Source organism: Parambassis ranga, chromosome 14, assembly GCF_900634625.1.
Source record: "Parambassis ranga chromosome 14, fParRan2.1, whole genome shotgun sequence".
In the NCBI taxonomy this organism is placed as follows: domain Eukaryota; kingdom Metazoa; phylum Chordata; class Actinopteri; family Ambassidae; genus Parambassis; species Parambassis ranga.
The window spans coordinates 13,518,231-13,538,290 of record NC_041034.1 but is presented as its reverse complement, the minus strand read 5'-3'; the positions used below and the strand labels follow the sequence as shown (position 1 = coordinate 13,538,290).

At 40.6% G+C, this 20,060-nt stretch overlaps 1 protein-coding gene across 5 annotated transcripts in view; it reads right to left on the bottom strand.

The window, feature by feature from the left end:
* The window catches only part of gria3a (glutamate receptor, ionotropic, AMPA 3a), a 56,552-nt gene that overhangs the window by 25,578 nt on the left and 10,914 nt on the right, over positions 1-20,060 (bottom strand). For all 5 annotated transcript variants that reach the window (XR_003671717.1, XR_003671718.1, XM_028421329.1 and 2 more), the window contains exons 3-4: positions 18,572-18,811; positions 5,027-5,214 (exon numbers count right to left, since the gene is read on the bottom strand). Coding sequence is in view for 3 of the 5 variants with exons in the window: in XM_028421329.1 (XP_028277130.1) it covers positions 5,027-5,214; positions 18,572-18,811 (428 nt within the window). In the remaining 2 variants the exon portion in view is untranslated. The remainder of the gene's footprint in view (positions 1-5,026; positions 5,215-18,571; positions 18,812-20,060) is intronic.

Genomic DNA, 20,060 nt, shown 5'->3' with positions numbered 1-20,060 from the left:
AGTTTTAAACTCTGCAGTTAAAAATAAAACGCGGTGCATCATCTCCCGCCCCCGCCACTGAATTACAATTAAATGAATCATAGCTAACAGACAAATAAACCCAGCACACAGACTCATGTTACAGCTACACATTAGTCTTCACCTCCTTGTTGAGGACATTATGAGAAATATGGGCCCACCTCACTGCGCTGTGGAGGAGACAAACTGTGACTCCACACAGAGACAGAAATAGACAGCACAGTGGTTTCAGGTCTCCATTATGTTTATTTGTACAGCACTCCGCCTGTCCTCCTGACTGGATGAGCAGGTCTGTGCTGTGCGTTCTGAAGCTGAGCCGAGCTGTAGGACCATCAGCCTAAATATTCCAGAGGGAGATGGAGTCTAATTAAGCAGACCGGAGCCACGGTCCTGTGCAGAGCTGGACGCCTGCCCAAGTGCCTTCAAGAGGATTTGACTCTCTTCCCACTGACAGAGGCCTCTTTTTGTTACAGTGATTTAGAGCTGCTTTTTTCTTCAGAAGTGAAATCCTTAAGTCGATAACCGTCCTTTCACAAGAGACAACTAATTATTGTTATGCTACTTGAACAGGGAAAAGAGAAAATAATGAGGATGAAGGACATGGCTGCATGTCAGAAAAACATTCGTCCAAAAAGCCTCACCACAAAGCTGAATGAAAAGAAAGGAGATGGGCCAATAATGCTATCTGCACATTATATGTTCATATATACAGCAGGAGGAGTAGGAGGAGGAGGAGTTTCAACAATAATACTGCGTATGAAGCATTCTCGCTATCCTTGTTGCAGTTGTGCACCTGCCAACTCTCCTACTTGCTTGTGTTTGATGTTGTTTTTCATTTGGGTTGCTTTTAACTCCCACTTCTCTAGGGTCTCCTTTGGATGCTACAAAGGCACCTCTACACACAAACTTCCTCTGTTACAGTCAATGTTTTCTTTTTTCAGAAGCCATGTTTTCTTTTTACATTTCAAGTTAAGAAAAGAAAGTGAAGGTTGAGTTAAGGTTGCAGTTCTCCGGTTGTTGTAGTTTATTTGGAAGGCATTAGGGTTCAAGTTGGAGTGTCACACAAACACCTTTAATGCTGCTCTTTCATATTTCTAACTGAGGGTTCATACTGCCAGGTTGGCCCCCTGCAACCCGGCCCTGGATGAGCAGGATATATACAAAGTACAAAGTCAATGATGAAGCAAGGGAGGGAAGCATGCAATCCCATTAGTTTATATTTTTTATTAATCTTTTATCTTAGGTTGATATGGTTGAGATAGATAGATAGATAGATAGATAGATAGATAGATAGATAGATAGATAGATAGATAGATAGATAGATAGATAGATAGATAGATAGATAGATAGATAGATAGATAGATAGATAGATAGATAGATAGATAGTCACAATGTTATGTTGATTTTTCTTCTGTAATTGTGTAACCACTGTGTAGACGGCTACCAGAGAGCTGTTGTTTTTGTGCACTGCACCCTTTAAAGTGATTTAACACACTGTGTTGAATTTTCATTAGAAGCATTTACAGTTAACGTATCTCACTAATAAGCTCTCTGTGTGTCTTTAAAGCACACAATAAACAAAACAAAAGAACTTTCTGTCTCTTACAATATTTTTTAGTGCTTTAAAAAACTGTATTGCTCAGTATTTTGTTGTCTTATTGCTGACCATCGTGGCATTTTATCAACTGACTCCCTGCAGTCTGCACAAAGGCTCATCAAAAGATTAAACATTCCTCTGTATAAGCACTACCAGTAACAAAAAATAAATAAAACAGCATGGGTTGGCTTTAAAAAATAGGTATATATTGGATAGATTGTCATGAGTATACTCACAGAGATAAAGACAAAAAGAAAAACCCATTCAGACCAGAGGCATGGTGACCAAAGGGGGTTCGGTGTTGGTCTTGTAAACCAAAAAGCATGGGTTCAACCTGGACCATGCCTGGTGGGCGTAATCTCCTTCCACACAGAGGAAGTCATTATCATGTTCTTTGGAGATGCTTACATTGATCTTGATGGTGTAAGTATATAAACTTTGTTACAGACTCCTCTGCAGAGGCAGAGGTTGTACACCAGCACACACATACAGACCAGCTCTAAAAATGGTCTGACTGTTCATATCTCAGAGCTTTTCTACCAACACCATTAGCAGCAATTTCAGCTACAACCATTCTCACAATTAAAGCCAATGCTCAACAAAGCAGTTCCCAGGACAACCCAACATCCACACATGTAATCTCGTCTAAATAGTATTTGTTTCACAATCCTACAAGCTGGGTGTGGAATTCCAGAGAACCTCTGGGTGTTAAGCACTTCTCCTATTTCCCTCTACAGCAGCAGATAGGCAGACTCACTCACACTACACATGGCTCGATTCCCACAAGTATTTTTTCTCTCTCGCTCTGACTCTTTCCCCGTCTCTCCACTGAGCAGCAGGAGGATAGAGGTGATGGTTCCTCCCTGGGAGCGATAACAAATCCTCTGTGCTTCTATTATTGATGAGAAGCCTTAAAGGTGTTTATCACTCCGTCTTAACTGAACTGAACGGATGAGCAGATGATACTTTTAAAAGATGGTATGAGAGCCGGCGGAGAGCCGAACAATCCCACAGCACATTTATCAATAAATAAATAAAGCCTCTGACAACAGAAACTACCATGTTGACAAGCATAATTAGCTGAAATTGAATGATAGATGTCTGCATATTAATTCATTAAGAACACACTTAATAGCTCGAATGTGAGTATCAAAAGAATTTCATGGTCATTTTTGATGATTATTGTCTCTGATTAAAACATAAATCAAGTCCAGAATGGTTGCTTCCTGATGCCTGAGTGATCTCTGTTGTGTTTGCTCACTCCTGCCTTTGTGAGAGATCTTCCCTCAGGCTAGGAGGGTAGGCTATTTATAGTAGGCTCATTGTTGTTGCTGTTATGGGACAGTGTGTCCTACTTACACTGGGAGCTGATATTACATTAAAGCAAGTGTTGATGTCACAGCTCATATAAGGAATCATTCTCAGGAGACGTGGATGTGTCTTGCTACCCTCGAACATCTGGAGTGACACTCGTCCAACAGATGCTGCCTACAGGAGCGAGGTTCGCATTAATCCGCCACGGAAAATAGGCTATGATTGGACTGGCCTGATGTGACACAGAGTGACTTGTCATTATCCATATTTCATATGGAGGCAATTTGAGAAGTGTTGAAGAAACCCTTTGTGTTAGTGTGAAGGGCAGAGAAATGTAAACTTCCCTTAATTAATGAGAATGTTCAGTGCTGTCCCTAAAAATATTCGTCCCGCATCAGAGGAAATGAAGACAGGTCTGCAGTGAAGGTCAGAGAAAAACTTGTAAGGCCAGCAATAATGAAGATCATTTTGTAGAGGGCAGAAGGCTTTATGCACAAATATGTCAGTGGAGAACCAAAGGTTAAGATGTGCCAGGGATTATCAGTTCAAACACACACGCACACTTTTGGATCCTGTAATGACCCACAATTTTAATTGTTGAAATTTACACCTCACCAACCCCTGTCCCACCCCTGAAGTGCAGAGTGGCCTGACAGCATTATCAGATGCTTGATAGCATCTATATAATACAGCTGTGCTCCATAAACTCTAATGCAATCTGACTTCTGTCATTTCAGGCTGTAAATACTAAGCTAGTGATGGTTAATGTAGGTTGGAACGAGATATCAAGCAGAGTTACACTGATCTGATATTAATGTCAGATATCAGATCAAATATTGACCAAACACCGAGATCAAGTATCGCTAATGGGGCTGATCAATAGGGCTGATCTATTCAGTTTCAATAAATGTTCGTAATACAATGCCTCAGCAGCATTCACTGCTTTGCTTTCAACAAACATATAGAGTAACAGCACAGAGCGAGCAAAGAGTCAGCTGTATGGAGGCGTCTATGGCTGGAGGAGTATCAGGTATCAATGTCATGAAACAGCAGGATTGTTGCATCCATAATATGAAAAGGCTCAGTTACCTGAATCTGAATGATTTGATCCTGTTTTGGATGCACACACACATTAGTTGTGTTGTAAAAGTATCAGCATAAAAAAATCAAATGTCAGGTATGGTAGCCAAGTGTTAAGGTGTGGCATAGTTTCAAACACATGTTCACTAAGCATCCCCCAACACATACAACAGTCACTATACTGCTGCTTTAGGACAGAGGACTTATCGTTATGTCTCGGCTTAAGTACCTGACCTTGCCCTTAGTTTTCTGCACAGTCAAAAAAGCCTAAACATACATACGTTTTACCATATTGTCTTCTAAAATACGAAGAGACTTAGATTCAGTGGAATAATTGCTTTGAACAAGTAAAACTGCTCAGATACACAGAATTCATAATTCATTTGCAAGACATAATGTGCTCACATGTGCAACACAGCCTCTAATCCTCCACATAAACGCTAATGATCCTCTGAGTAAGTAAACAAATTCTGTGTTAACCCTCATTTAATACATTTCTGACGATAAAATATTCTCTAAGGTGCAGCCACAGTGAGCAGCACGCATTAGCAAACACAGAATCTGAATCAAGACTCGTGTGGGAAAACTGTAGCTGACGATCACCTAGGAAACAAGGATGAGGAGGCTGTTTAATTCCTCCATGTGAATTAAGCCCAGGTGACCTCAAACAACACACACATGTGAAAAAAACAATGAAAAATCAACACACAACAAGCATTAATTGAATGTACCAGTCTCGCCTGTTATAACAGCATTTCTAAATGAGAACGTCGAGATCTGAGGCAATCTTGAAGCACTTCAATGGCTCTGAGTAATAATGAAAAAGGAATAAAGGAATACAGATGGGGAGAAGAGTGAGGAGAGAGGCGTATTTGATTGAGCGTGTAAAAGCAGAAAGTGGAAAAAAGCAAAACACACTGTATGTTTGCTCCAACGGAACATGTAGAGTCAAGAGGCTGTTTAAGAAAAAGAGTTTCCGGCAAAAACAGGTTTAATGACTAGTTCTGTGTTTAATACCTGCTCCAGTATGGAGTTGATCCTATCCACCTCACAGTCGATGAGAAAACGTTTCTCCTGCCGGCGGTCCATCTCCTCAATGATGCGTCTGTACTCTGTGGGATCCACAATGTTCCCCACCGAGCGAGCTGTCACCTGCCAGTTATTGGCTACAGCTGACTCCATGATGGCCTGGAGGATTGCAAAACCTGTGGGAGCAGAGAGGGAAGAGAGCTCCATCACACAACTGTCGTTTTTGGATTACAGAACACAAGCGGGAAAATGTGCTGAGAATCCAAAGTCAGGGAAAACAACGACAACAACAAAAATGAGAGAGATACAAGGGCGTTCTGCCTTTCATGTTTAAAAAGGAAAAAACACACAAACTCATAATTTTAACATAATGTCTGAGCACTAAAATCCTCTTGTAAGCACTATTTAAAGACATGAAGACAGAAAATGTAACAGCAAGTAAACAAAGAGATTGTAATGGAACATGCTAAAGTGCTTTGAAAACAAAAGTTAATCAAACAAGAACAAGAACCCGTGTCAGATGATTTTTCTTGTATTTAGGCTACTACACATCTACACTACACATACATATCTATCTGATACAGAGAGGTCCCACAAAAGATTACGTTTAATCTCTGACCAAGTGAGCCGTGCAGGTTTAGCAGTGTGTCACAGGAGGTTGCCTCTTTCCTGCCCGACTGTAAGGATTCAAGGCTCGACTCGACACGAGACACAACAATGTAGCATGTACTATGACAAATGCAGTGAAATCAACTGCTAAAGAAGCAGCAAGAGAGCACAGAATGGCATGGGTTGAATCAGCGGAGGAGGCATCTGAATGGAAGAAGCTGAGCTAACAGGAACCTGGCGGAGCGGCGGCTACACGCCATGAATAAGTTAGATTACGAAGGGGGTTAAGGATTTATGGTCAGCAGTCATGACAAGTGACAAGGGTAATTTCTAACTCAGCTGAAAGGGGGCAGCTTTTTTTTTTAAATATTCCCTTTAGGAAAACAAGCATTTTTGACAGGAAAAGTATCCATCATTTTTTATTCCAATAGAAAGTGTACTGTCTGTCTGCAGAATTAATTTGTGGCTTAGTAAATTCAGATATATATATTTAGTGCACTTAGAAGAATGGCAGAGCGCACGGTCTGATTACTGGGATTACATGATCATTACGAATGCAGCCTTGTTTGTCTGATTGAGATGAAGTGAAAGAAAATGGGTCACTGCCACAGGCATGAGGCCATGGTGCCTTTTTAAAGTGACCATTCTCCTGTCAAGCGTTAACATATCAAAGTGGCTTAGGCTCTAAATAGCCGTATAGACAAATAAAAGTTGTGCTCTTATGTCTGTGCTACTGATTTTAAAATAAATATATCTACAGACATTCTTTTTTTTTTTTACAACAAAATCATAAATAAATAAAAGAAATGAAAGCATCATGTTTGAAGGTTGATAACCTTTGAAGAGGTCAGGCAATAAAATTATTAATAATATAAAAACAGTGCAATAAATAGCAACCAAGGCAGAAAATGACCATGTGTGGAGATAGATGACATACATCATGAATTTGCATACTGTCACAATCTGAGGAGTGCACAGAAATGTGAAAATGTATGGTGGCAGAAGCTCATTATAGGCTATATTGGGTCATAACTAATGGAGGAAGAAGCCGGTGTGCCGCAGCCAACTGAATGAAATAAGCAGCTGTTACGCCTTTCTCTCCGGAGAAGGGATAAAAGTGCTGATTCCATAAAATAATAGATATTATTATGGGTGCTGAGTAAGCCGGTGTAAAATGTGTTTATATAAATACGAGCAGAGCTTCTCTACTGGAAGCAGGAATTACACAGACTAACTGGTTTTCACTCTGTATCACAGTCAAGCGATGCAAACCCTCCCTGCAGCATGAAGCACAGCACAAAAATAATACATTACTACCACAGCTACAGGAGCTGTTACATCTCATTTTTGTGTAGCATGTAGAAAAATGTATGAATTATCAACACTTTGTACTGTGTCTCATGGCTGACATGATGATTCTCTCCTCATTGTGTATTTGTTTTTTTACTACTAATAAACCTGAATGGTTAAGCATGCCTCCTCTTGTGTTATGCAGAAAGATCAATGCATGAGATTTGACTGCTCTTAAATAATTTGGGGACCATTTTCTTATAAAAATATGTAAAAACTACATTAGTTAAAATAGAAAAACATACATAATAAAAGGCGCTACAATAGGGAACACAGTTTTTTGTTCATTTGTTTTATGGCCTGTATTTTCAAACAGCCTGCGCACCAGCAGGTCAAAAAGGAAGACTGGAGGGAGAGTCTCACCGTTGAGACTCACATCGGCTCCTGTGTGGGACCATTATTTTTGTTGCATTTGAGTTACTCTCACTTTCTGTTCAATGTTGTGCTGCTGTTTTCCACTGTTAAGCAGTGCGTTGTGCGTTAACGTTAACCACCAGAAGCTCACATTTTCACGTTGCCAGGGTAACAGGTGTGGCACAACTTTAATTACACACAAATTACCATTCCAAGCAGAGGGCTTTTATATGTCGAAGAACATGGCTGAATCTTTAATAATTGAAATATTTTATGTATTTGCAAAAAACAGAAAATATTGTTACTCTTGGTTCGTATTCTTGTATATTCCAAGGGAATTGAGCCTCAGATTAGCTGGGGGATTTCTGCAGGGTACAGCGCCATGGGAGATGAAGAGGCCAAAAAAATGCATTTTATGTTTACAACCTTACAAATAATGACAAAATAGAGTGTAAAAAATTAACAAGCTGGCATTTACTGCAAAAAGAACTATCTGTCCATCCTTTGGTAACTGTTACTAATGGACATGTGAGTTGACATGTTCCCAATAGAGCTCCTAAGTATTCAGAGCACAGCAACAGAGCTGACATGTCCGCCCTCCCTCTCCCTGCTGGTGACCTTCACAGTGAAGTGCTCAGCAGACAGCACTCAGATCAGGTATGGCCTTTAAAGACAAGTGGCTCTCACTGGGTGCCACCACGTTAGCCACTCAGGCGTCTAAAGAAAGGAGATGTGCATTCACATGTCTCATGCTTAGAGAGGTTAAGAAATTCAAAAAGGGATGCCGTGCCTTGATGCATTGTGAAGAGACTGACCTCAGTCGGGGCCCGACTCGTCTACACTTTATCAGGTCAATCACACAGAAACACGCGCCTCTTTATCAGCTCTGAGACATCAAAACCAGAATCCAGCAAATCAGTGGAGGCAGGAAGGGAAATGAAAAGGCAGACGCTGAGTGTCAGCTCTCCTCCCAGTATTCTGACATATTGCACTGAACACCATAAGCTGGGATATGCATGACATTTTGAAACGTGTTAGCAGCTGCTTAAGAAAAAGGATTTGTGGGGATTTACAAACGACTCCCTTGAGAGTTTTATTTTCGTTCTTTTTCTCCTGCAAGACTAAGCTGGATATTTTGGGTTTAAACATTTGTATGAGCTAGTAGATGTTAAGCTAGTGAGTATACTTACAATTAATGTGGAAATAAAAGATAAGTTCAAAGGCATTAATGGAATGTGACATTCAGTGTGCTCTGACTAAATCAGAAATCTGACTGTCAGAGGACACCTAAGTCTCTTGATGAGTATTACCACCACTGTGATTTATCATTCGGCACACAAATGACAGAGTTTTGGTTGACTTTGTAAACAGATGGTACATTTTTACTACAACAGCCAGCAGGCAGGACAACCATCAAGGGCATTTTACAGAGTCAATTATGCAGCAGCGACCTGAAGAATAATACATATTCAAATCAGGAGCATATTATCACTGTGCTAAATATAAGACCAAAACAAACTATTCCACCTCTTACACAAGTGCAGTGTTTAACAAAAACAACCCTAGATGGATCAGTAAATTGTTATGTAGTGCTGATGCTAATAAAGATTAAAGAACAAAATACTCCCAAGCTCTTCAGGCTTTTAGCTCCTGTTAGCTCACCGTGTTAACCTGCACATGTGCAGCATGTTCTTATCTCACTAAGCGAGCACCAAAACAAGACTATGCCAATGTTAATACAGTCTATTCTTTCAGACGGAGACCAAAACAGAGCGTAATGCACATGGATGACAGCCTTAACTCTTTCACTCAAGATTTTCCTCCAGAACACTGGGGTCAGTGCACCACATTGGAGTTATACATTATCAGTTGTATTAGGCATTAAAAAGAAGAATAGAATAGAATAGAATAGAATAGAATAGAATAGAATAGAATAGAATAGGCTTACCAGGAAAACATAATAAGATTTAGATACTTCCAGTTCAATCCAATCTGGAAGAGTCAGGGACGGGGAAGGGGGGGGTGGTTGATGGGAAATGTTAGCTTAAATGGTATAAAGACTGTGTTTAAGGCAAGCACAAGCTTGATCTGACCCAGACTCCTGGGTGGGAGTCTGCAGGGTATAGAAACCAGCCTCCTAACTTTCACAGGCATTTTAGTCTCAGTATCAGACAACACTGGGTCATATGACCAGCTGTCTTGACCACCCAACAGTAACTTAAACATGTGTTGTTTCTGAGGTACAAACTGAATTGTGAATTTTCAACCACTATTGTGACAAAGGATTACACAGTTCACATGTCACTATAGTTGTCTTGTCTTGTACAGCTCCTGCACATCATATGAGGTGTCACTGCCTGCAGTAGTCTGAAGTAATTCAATGCAAAAGCTCTTAAAGTTACAAATGAAGAAACAAACAGGATCTGCACGCAACAACAAAAGGGAAGAACAGCCCTCCACTTTCTACTGCAGCATATATTTCCTTTGATGATCATTCTGCATCAAACAGACAGATTGTTCTTTCATCAGCTCTCAAATGAAATCAGTTTTTACAGCACGCTAGTCAAAAAGAAAAGAAAAAAACAACAGTCCTGAAGAGATTAGTTCTGACAGAAACAGGGGTGCAAAATATGACAATACTTAAAAGATTTTAATGCAAATGAGAGTGCAATTGTTGTGCAAGAAATGTTCACTCAGGTTGAGTAGTGACCTGTGGCCATACACGATGGCCAGATACAACCGCATTATGCAGGAGCAACACAAATATGCTGCGCCAAAAATGCTGTTACAAGTCAGATCCTTTCAAGCTAGAAAGCTTTAAGTACAGCTCTGATATTACAGTGTACTCATGCTCAAGCCTACCAACACAAAAAGTGTTACATACACTTCTGCTTTGAAGTTTGCCCACAAAATGTACCCAAAGAAATGCCTAAAGATGGCAATTGTTCGAGCGGGCAGCACAAAGCAGAGTTGGCCTGTATGTGGGATTCTCTTGAATGTATGAGCTTAGTAGCCCACACAGCACTGCCCAGGAGATCAGTATGTACTCCTCTGATATGGTGTTCTTTGCAGCTCAGAGGATTGGTTTATAGCACTACGGGGTTCAACTGAGAACAGAATAATACAGCACTTTGAATGAAAGCATTTCCAAGTAACTTATACCATGGGCTGATTTGAAAATCTACTCAACATTTGCTAAGGCCTAGATTTTAAAATCCTGAGTGGGAAATATTTGATCAAATGTAGAATGAAACATTTACCAAGAGATTTATTTCCTCTGTGACAGACAGAGCTAGAAGAAAGAGACTGACTGAGGCTCTGCTGGCACCTGGCCGTGTGTTTCTTCTTGTCTGTCTTGGGCAGCAGCTCACATGACGGTTGAGCATGGTGTGCAGTCTCAACTGTGACTCAGTCACCCCCCCCCCCACCCCCACCTCCCACCCCCCACCCCCTCCCCGGAGAAGGTGACCTCTTTAAAATTCTCTTGCAGGCATCTGAACCGTGCCGTTGTCATGGGATGCCCAAAGCTGAGCGCGACACCAAAGGGAACTCAGACAAAGCCACTGAACCTACTTCAGAGAAATCTCCAAAAATCTCAAAGCTTATATGTGGCTCCACAAAGACGACTGCTTTCAGCGGGCAATGCTCACAGAGAGCAGTGAAATAAAAGGGATTAAAGCAGCCAAATGACAGTAAAAGGACACTTTTGAGTACAATTAGCCTAACAACGCCTACTCCAAATGCAGTCCAATGTAGATAACAGCTCCACAATCCAAATTATCTGAACTGCAGAGACCCCTGCACCCCCACACCACCCACTCCTGCCAAATACCCGGTCAGAGCTAATCAAACAGATTATTTCTTATCTAATGACAGCTGTAAGTTGATAACAGAACACCAAATATTTCTCCCTGTTATCACATTTGAATTTATATGTACATATAAAGTAAAGAATGGCTCTTGCCCATCTGCACTGTTCTTTTTCTTTTTTTTTAACCTCCATCTCTTACGCATATAAAAATGGCGTTTTTCTCTTGGGCAAGCAGGGAAGCGCACATCACATCAATCTCTTTCATAATGCAAAAAGACTACTGTTGTAATTGCCTTGCGTTATTCTGAAAGCAAGTGTTCTGAAATAGATGAGAGGCATTTGAGCAACACAGAAACAACGGTTGAGGCATAAACAGAGCAGCGCCTAATAAAGTAGAAGGGCTCTCTATTAGTCACCTGGTTTCATATTTGGGCTGTGCAAATAAAGGGCTAAGGCTGGAGCAGATTAGACATGACAGAAATGGAGAGGAGGGGGCTCTGAATTTGATGACGTAAAAAAACCCTTGGTGCATCTGACAGCACGTCTGACAGTGCTCGGGCCCCCTGTGCTGTTTCCTGACACGGGAGAAGCACAAAGGCTTTGCTGACTCCTCTGTTCCTTCCCTCACTCTCCGATTCCATACACTTTCCTTTCCATTTGAAGATTCGCCTGTGAGCAGCTGAGACAACAATGTTGAGCTGCAGCTGAGGAGAAAATCTGTACTTCAGCTGAAATAAACCTTCATGCTCCTGAACTGCTCACCCTGAGCCGGCAGGAGTAAACAGAGAGCAGGATAAGTGGAATCACACCTGGAGTTAAAGGTATTGATTTCTCATTTTTTTAAAGTAGCAGCAATATGAGTCAAGAGTTAGGCTGGGGAAAATACATGTACTGTTATTAGTAACGGATATGGAAAAATATGATCACGTTTCAGCTTTATTGACAAGATGTTTCTCATCAGTTTCTGTGCCTCCACATAACAAGTGGGCACTACTATAATTTTTACTTTACTGGCTCTTTCACAGCGGAAACATCCTGTCATTAATGCAGCTGCACAGTCCCCCTAACCAAACTACACACACCAGGACTTGTCGAGTCTTTGACATATAAACGCTGACAATTTCCAGAAAATGTCACAGTATTTAAATATCAGGGTATAAAACTGCACACTGTAGTTTGACATGACACAGCAGGAGAAGCATAGATGTAAATAATAAAATGGATGTTTTCTAAATGACATTTTGTGAGTTCGCTTTCTGTCTACAAACACAGCCTTCAGTAACACCTGAGGTTTTCCTACTATGACAGTCATAAATGCCCGCACTGCAGGTTCACTGACTCACTGTGCCCTGTATGAAGACAACTAATATATTTTTTAATATGTCACACATGTATAGAGCAATAACACAAATGCAGAAAGGCAGCAAACAAACAGTACTACAGTCACAGGGAGTTATAAGGGTGCTGGCGCTGTCCACGGTGCTGGAGCTGTCCAAGGTCCTGAAACCATCCCAGCACCACTAGAGAACAGTGCCTCCTTAAACCAAACTACCTGAATGGAGCAAAAAATGATCTTTTATCCACTCCTGCCAGTTTAGCAGTTCATGCCTGCTCGTCTGATGCAGTCAGGACTTTGTTCACATATCTTGGCAGACTGAGCAGTGGTTCAGTACAGTGTTAATTTTGTTGACGAATCATTTTCGTCATAGTTTTCGTTAACGACCTTTTTTTGCTGATAAAAACGAGACGATAACAAAATAAAAACTAACGCACGGTGCCAAAAACGAAGACGAAATGGATTGACACTTTCGTCAACGAATAAAAACGAGACGAAATTATTGATGGAGACGAGATCCAATCAGAGCAAATTTTGTTTGTGGAAAGGGAGGGACGAATCAGGAGATGGCGGCAGAGAGCCAATCAGAAGTGCTCTCTCTGTGTAAGGACGTTGCGCCGCGATGCTGGAAGAAGGCGTACTCATGCATGGTCACACAAAACAGGAGAACAGACACACAGACACGTTTAATTTCAAGACAATCAAGACGGTTTACAAACCGTGCGGAGCGACTATCAGCGGTAAAAACAATAAACCTGAAGCGACATTTGCAGACGAGTCATCTTAACTTCTGTTCAAAGATACACGTGACAAAATCTATAAATGAAGACACCGCTGCTGATGGTTTTACAGCATGCGACCTGTTTCTAAGTTGTCACTGAAGTGTTTTGCTGTAGTTATGGAGTATTCATGAAGAAGGTCATGACTGAACAGTGTATTCAGGGAGAGCAGCTCACTGTTCACTGCTGCTTTTGTGAAAAGGTAATAGCAATTAAATAAAGAGATGTTTGTTTCAAATAACACAAGTTAAAGCTGTGCCTGTTTTTATTGCACAATCAAACCTTAAATATTTCATGAAAAATATATATCATAGAATTTTAGTCGACTAAATCCACGGCAGATTTAGTCGACTAAAATTATTTGATATTTAGTCGACTAAAACTAGACTAAAACTTTAAAAATGTTGATGACTAAAACGTGACTAAAATCAAATGACATTTTAGTCACAAGACTAAAATAAAAACTAAATCCGAAATTGCTGCCAAAATTAACACTGGTTCAGTATTTGTAATGGGATCGGGCATTGCAGCTCCCCTTTTTCAAGAAAAAATAACAATGACTTTCAAAATGATGTTACAAATTCTGCACTGTTTCTCAAGGTTGTGCTACAGTACATTCTCTGTGTCTATTGAAACATGCATGTTCATAGCAAGCAGCTGTGTCAATTCTGAGAAATACATTCTCCTCATAAGATGAACTTTGAATTAATAATTCACATGGTTTCATGGATATAATAGACTGCACCATGGAGCAGAAGGTCTGCAGCTTACATGTTGTTTGATGTTGTTTTCAAGCTGCACTGCCTCTGCATGCGTGGATGTGTGCATGGATCAATTGGTGCCATTTTGGGCGTCTGGCAGCGTGGTCTGAGTGCTTGATAACAGAGGAGGTTTGGTTCACACAGAAACACTCAGAGAAAGCCAATGCCTCAGCTGTATCTTCTCTGTGAATGCACAACGCCCTTTGAGGTTTTCACCAATGAGGTCACCGCACAAGACACACAGACACACACGCACTCAAACGTACGCATGCTGCATCCTAACCGCCTTTCCAAACACACTGCACTCCAAGTTGTAAATCTAAAGGCAATCTGATTCCCTCAGAGAATCTCAAATTTATTCAACACTGACTCAAAGCAGATTCACAAAAGCATGAAGGCAAATAAATGTATTCTGCAACAGAAGGAGAAAAAACACTGTTATTGTGAAAGTTTATTAAATTTGAAACAGACCTCTCTAACCTTGGAAAGTTTTTCTAATATAGTGCCAGCCCTATGCTTACTCATCTGCTTTTTTTTATTCTAAGGCTCCTTTGAAACCTGCTTTAAAGAACAGCACCTTTCAGTCACTACTATTCTGTTACATGTGTGTCCCACTTATATTCCCCTTTGCTCTTTGTATGTTCACTGAGAGGCCTAATAGAGTCCTTCAACTGAGGATGAAAACAGCTCACTTGAAGTAGAGGATCTTGATTGATGAATCTCTGTCTCAGGCCCAATATTAAGGCCTGGGAGGGAAACAGTGTTTACCCACAGATAGGGAGGGGGGGTCAAGGCCCATTGATATGTGTCCATCTTGGAGTGAAGCTGCAGTAAAGTGTTCACAGAGCAGAACAGCTGCTTGGTGTCATTCCCTCTCACTCTCTCTCTCTTCCATATTCTTTGTTAATGAGCCCGTATGCCTGACTGCTGAGTGCAGCTCTTTAGCAGTGTGCAATTAATCGGATGTTTCCTTGTGGAGATGAAACTAACCAGACATTCAGCAGCAAGGCAGTGTGATTACACATCAAATAGAAATTCTTCACTGTTCCGACCATCACTATTTGTCAGGACAATGCAGGAAAAGCATTATTTAAGGTTTTATATAGCGTCTGTTAATTTTGATGGCAACAAAAACATAACATAGTTTTTGAATCAGGAGTCCTTCATTAGACAGAGGGCACAATAATATCTCAAATTAACTGTACTAAACACAGTTTTCAGTTACTTGTAATTAAGCTGAGTGTGTCCATTTTATACTACCTAAACCAGTCCACTTGCTTTGCTGACTACGTGTACTTAAAGGTTAAACCCATTGATATGCGGCACACACATTTACGCAGCTACAGCGAAAATATTGATCCAATAGGAAATATTCTCTGCATTATATTTTTCTGCCTTAAACCTGATGCCTAACATTTTCCTCTTAAAATTGTGGTTTTACACAGCTGCAAAAATGATTCTTCTGTCATTGGCTTTAATACAATAAAGGCAATAAAAATCCCTGAAACTAAACTGATCCGTTACAGCCTTAGACAGAAAACCTTGAGGTCATCAGAGAGAGGACGAAGACAATGGTGCAAACTGTAAGTATCAAATGGAGAACATGCTGTGCATCAAGATCAATTTGATCTGGTAGCAGTTGGAGTGCAGTCTGTGTTTTTTTTAGTCACACAGTGAAGATTTTTTATGAAATCAAATTCCTTTTGTAAGGTCATTAGTAACATTTTGAGTTTTCTTGGAAATAATCAAATATTTAATACAGGTATGGTGATGGTGTGACAGCTCCAGGGCTTTACCCGGGCCTCCTGTGTGGTTTTGTGTTGTCTATCTCCTTTTATGTTGCATGTCGCCTGACTGAGTGCTGAAAGAAAGTTTTTTGCTGCCAGTAATATTCTTTCCCCTATTGATTTGGTTTGTTTTTTTGTTAACTTTTATGTATTTTGTTGTGAATTTTGTTAATTAAATCTTTACCATCCCTCACATGGTTCCTCTTTCTTTATGGTTATTGGTTTTGAACTGTAACAGTGGATAATTTGATGTAGCTTTTTCTTTCACTAGCAGCAGTAGAACAGAACACTGCGCTGCGCTTGCTAGTAACAGTTAAGCTGACCAATCAGAGCAGACTGGACATTTTGGATGCCGGTAGCTGCGCTTACATTCCAAACACCACTTAAACTCTAGGTCATCTGGGCACTACTATCAAGAGGCTAGCTTATATGTACATTAGAGGTTGTTGTGTGTTAAAAGTGAATGTATGTATATGTATGTTAAAAATAAAATGTGAAGATAAATATCTTTGTTACAAAATACTTACAGGCAAGAGTACCGTTTGCAATGTGTTTGAGCAGTTCATGCAATCTGCTGTAAATTAGCTGAAAAAAAAAAAAGTTGTGACGACCTTTTCTCAGCGGCCAGCTGGTGTTGCCCAGATGTTCTTCGGTTCAAGGGGTCTTTTCTGCCAGGAGCCATTAGACTGTTTAATGAGGATATTTCATGGCCAGTACATCCAGAATAAATAGGTGATGTTGCACTGCAGCAGATAAACATGTATTTAATGACCCATGTGCGTTAAAGAGTAAAGTCTGTTTTTATTTGTTTGTCGTGCTTCCCCTAGGACTGTGTAGTATCTTTAACTGAGGCATATAAAACAGTATGAGACAGACGCCACTCTGAGTCTAATAATTACTGTGGATATATGAAAATAGATTTTAGACCAAGGCCGTCAAATGAGACATGAAAGTGAAGATGAAACCTTTTTGATGTCGATCCTGTTACAAATCTGAAAAATTACATGTGAAGCTCATGCATATAGCTCATGCATAGTAATATTAATTGGTATCTCCGGGCATTTTACTTCCCATATACTGACAAAATCCCATCGTACAGATACAGTCACGATGAGTAGTTACGCCTTTAGGTTTAAGTTGTAATGTGCGATAAGAGAAAAGCCACCTCCCCAAGATTCATTCATTTTCACTGTAATGATTCTTCTGATTTTAAGTTGACTTATTGCTTTTGCTCTGATATAAGACATTTGTGTCTTTTTAAGGGGTAGACATGACACTTTATTGATGCTTCTGCAGCATGTTACTGTCATATTGCCCCACAAACTGTCAAATCACTCACAGAAGCACCTTTTAGAACCCTAGAACCCCTTGCTATTCCCTCTCAGCCTCTAAATAGAGCCCTTTTCCTATAATGAAGATTGAACTGACAATTGGATGAATGGTGGCTCCATCACTGCAGAGCCTTGATGGGGTAGAGGACTTTCATCCAAAATAGGACAGCTAACTAGCCTCTCAGCAAACACAAGCTGTGCAGCAAGTGGGAATCCATCCTACACTACAGTGTTTACACTGTGTCATGCTGTGGAAATGGGAAAAGTATTACAGACGGTGGCCCATCAGTCCCGACACAGCAGGCGAAAGAGGGCAACAAAGTCAAGTGGGCTCAAAGGGCCACAACAGGAAGTGCTTCTGTGCAAGGTGGAGGCATCATTTTGTCTCAGCCAGACCAGACAGCCAATTATCAGCTTCTGCAATCTGCCAGTAACACATTGATCAAATCAATAGAAGCAAGCATTCTGTCCCCAATGACAGCTCTAACAACCAACCTAATGAGGTCAACATGGCACTCAACATATACAACACAACAGTGGAAATGTTTGAGTAGCATGCACATATCTGTTTAAAACAGTCAGTGCTGAGCATCTACCTATATTAGACACCTAACCTGAGATGCATGAAGTGAAGAGGAAAAAAGAAGTGTCCTAGAAATGCTCTGTGTCAGTTTAAAAATACTTGGTATGCATGGTCCTGAACAGTTTGGCACATTTAAACGAACACTGCAGCCAGGACACATGTCTGCAACTGCTAAATTCTTTTTCAATGCATGACTTACAAACGTTAAAAACACATTTGGCATGACACCACACAGCAAATCTTTACTGTGACCAGCTTATGGTCCAGTTTATTCAGACAGATTGTTGTGCTGTTTCCTAACGCCTCCAGATACTGACCCTCAGAGGACTCAAGTCTGTAAATAGTTGGCCCACATGAGGGGAGCAGCAGGCCATAAAGCACATGCAGAAGTTGGAGGATGTTGCACACTGTCTTTATATAATCCAATTAGAGCTAAATGATAATCGGAGAGTGGCTCAGATTAGAGAGTGCAGTCGTGCTACGGCGGCAGATCAGCAGCACCTGTGAATGACTCATTTCTCAGAACCAAAGAACTATAGTTCCTTTGTGAACAGGATCCACATACTGAGGCAATTTAGGATCATTACTGACATAGATTAAAGTGTATGAGACCACTTAGAATGAGGATTGGGGATAGGGGATTTACATATTAAAGACAGTTCATATGCCCTGCATAACAACATGTCTGCATTAGCAGGGATTGGCATGCCAATTAGTTTTCCAAGCTTCTCCGGCAATGAGATGCTCCACTACAACCTATCTGTCTTCTCCTGAATGTTAGCTCATATGTTTGCATACCTGTGAGCACACTTCCCCAAAGGGCAACACTCACCTCTGTCAGTGTCGTAAAGGTAGACGAACTTCTCCCACTTGTAATGGTCCAGCAGACTGAGAACGGCTCCTCGCAATCCGGGCCTCATCTGGATGACAAACTGCACGTCAGCATCAATGGGGAAGCTGGGAGTAATGAAAGAGGTGTGCAGTGCTCCGCAGAAGGAGGTCAGCGTGTTCATGGACTTCCTGTCGTAGAAGCCGAAGATGGCGTAAACTCCTCGGGAGAACTGGGAGCAGACTGGAGACATAGATAAAGAGCAGCTTTAGGTCAGGGACAAAAAGAAGATTTATATTAAATTCAGAAGAGACATCAATAATCAGAGCGTTTCAAATGACCCAAATTTAGAAACAAATGGCTGAGACTAATAATGACAAGTGTAGGAGTGAAAACTTTCATGTAGGTGGAAATTGGTGAGAAATCATGCTGGCATTAATCTTTCTAGTGAAGCAGCGGATATCTGAATAAATGGGTGCCATGTGGGATGTGTGCTCCCTGTGGCCAATGCACTGCTGCCCAGTGCCCTTCACTTCTCCTTGCTGTAAATGCAACTGCTTGGGTAATCAACTAGAAATAATGGGGAAGTTGGTGCACTGACCACAGTTCTTAATGGACAAATACCCTGAAACATGAGCATGCAAATGTTTAAGCACTGAGCTGTGCTGCAGTATAAAAGATTTATAACAAGCCCTATCTGCTGCCATCTGCGGGCCTATGCAAATGTGATCCAACCCTAAACGCTCAACAGACACTCGGACACACAAGGTGTTAACTATAGTTAACACCTTGTGTGTTAAAATATATAGATATATTTTATTTGTTCAGAATAAATGGGTTTAATGGCACCAAACAAAACTGCAGCAAGGATCTAACCATTACCACGGTGTTACTAATGCAGAGTTGCTCTGATATTTCTGCTCAAGAGACCAATCAGTCAGTATCAATAATAATGTTCATCAATGAGCTTGTAAGTGATTGAAATTCATGAGATATCTTCTTTTTAAAAATTAGCAGTCTGATAAAAGTACTGTAAGAATTTGTATATAAAATGGAAAATACAATCATAATACAAACAATATACATTTACTATAATTTAAATAATATCCAGAAAAACTCTTTGGTTAGGTTGAGAAAATGACAGGTTACCATGGCAACAGGTCTTTCCACAACCACAACATGACTCGCTTCCTAAAAATGAGCGACTGTCATAGTCTTTTTGCATCTATTGCTAAAGCTAAAGCACCTGCAGCAGACCTGGGACCCTGTCAGTGTCTCCTTTTCATATTCCTGAAGGGGTATGGGTTGTAACCATGGAAACTGAGATACCATGTTTTTTTGTTCTAAACAGCACCAAGTTAAAATGTATTCCTACACCTAAACAAAAAGGGAGAGAAAGGTGTATAAAGCAGCAGCAATTCAAAATTAATTATCTGATGAGAATCAAGTTTTGAAACATGGATCTCACCGTATACACTACATGCAGCATTGT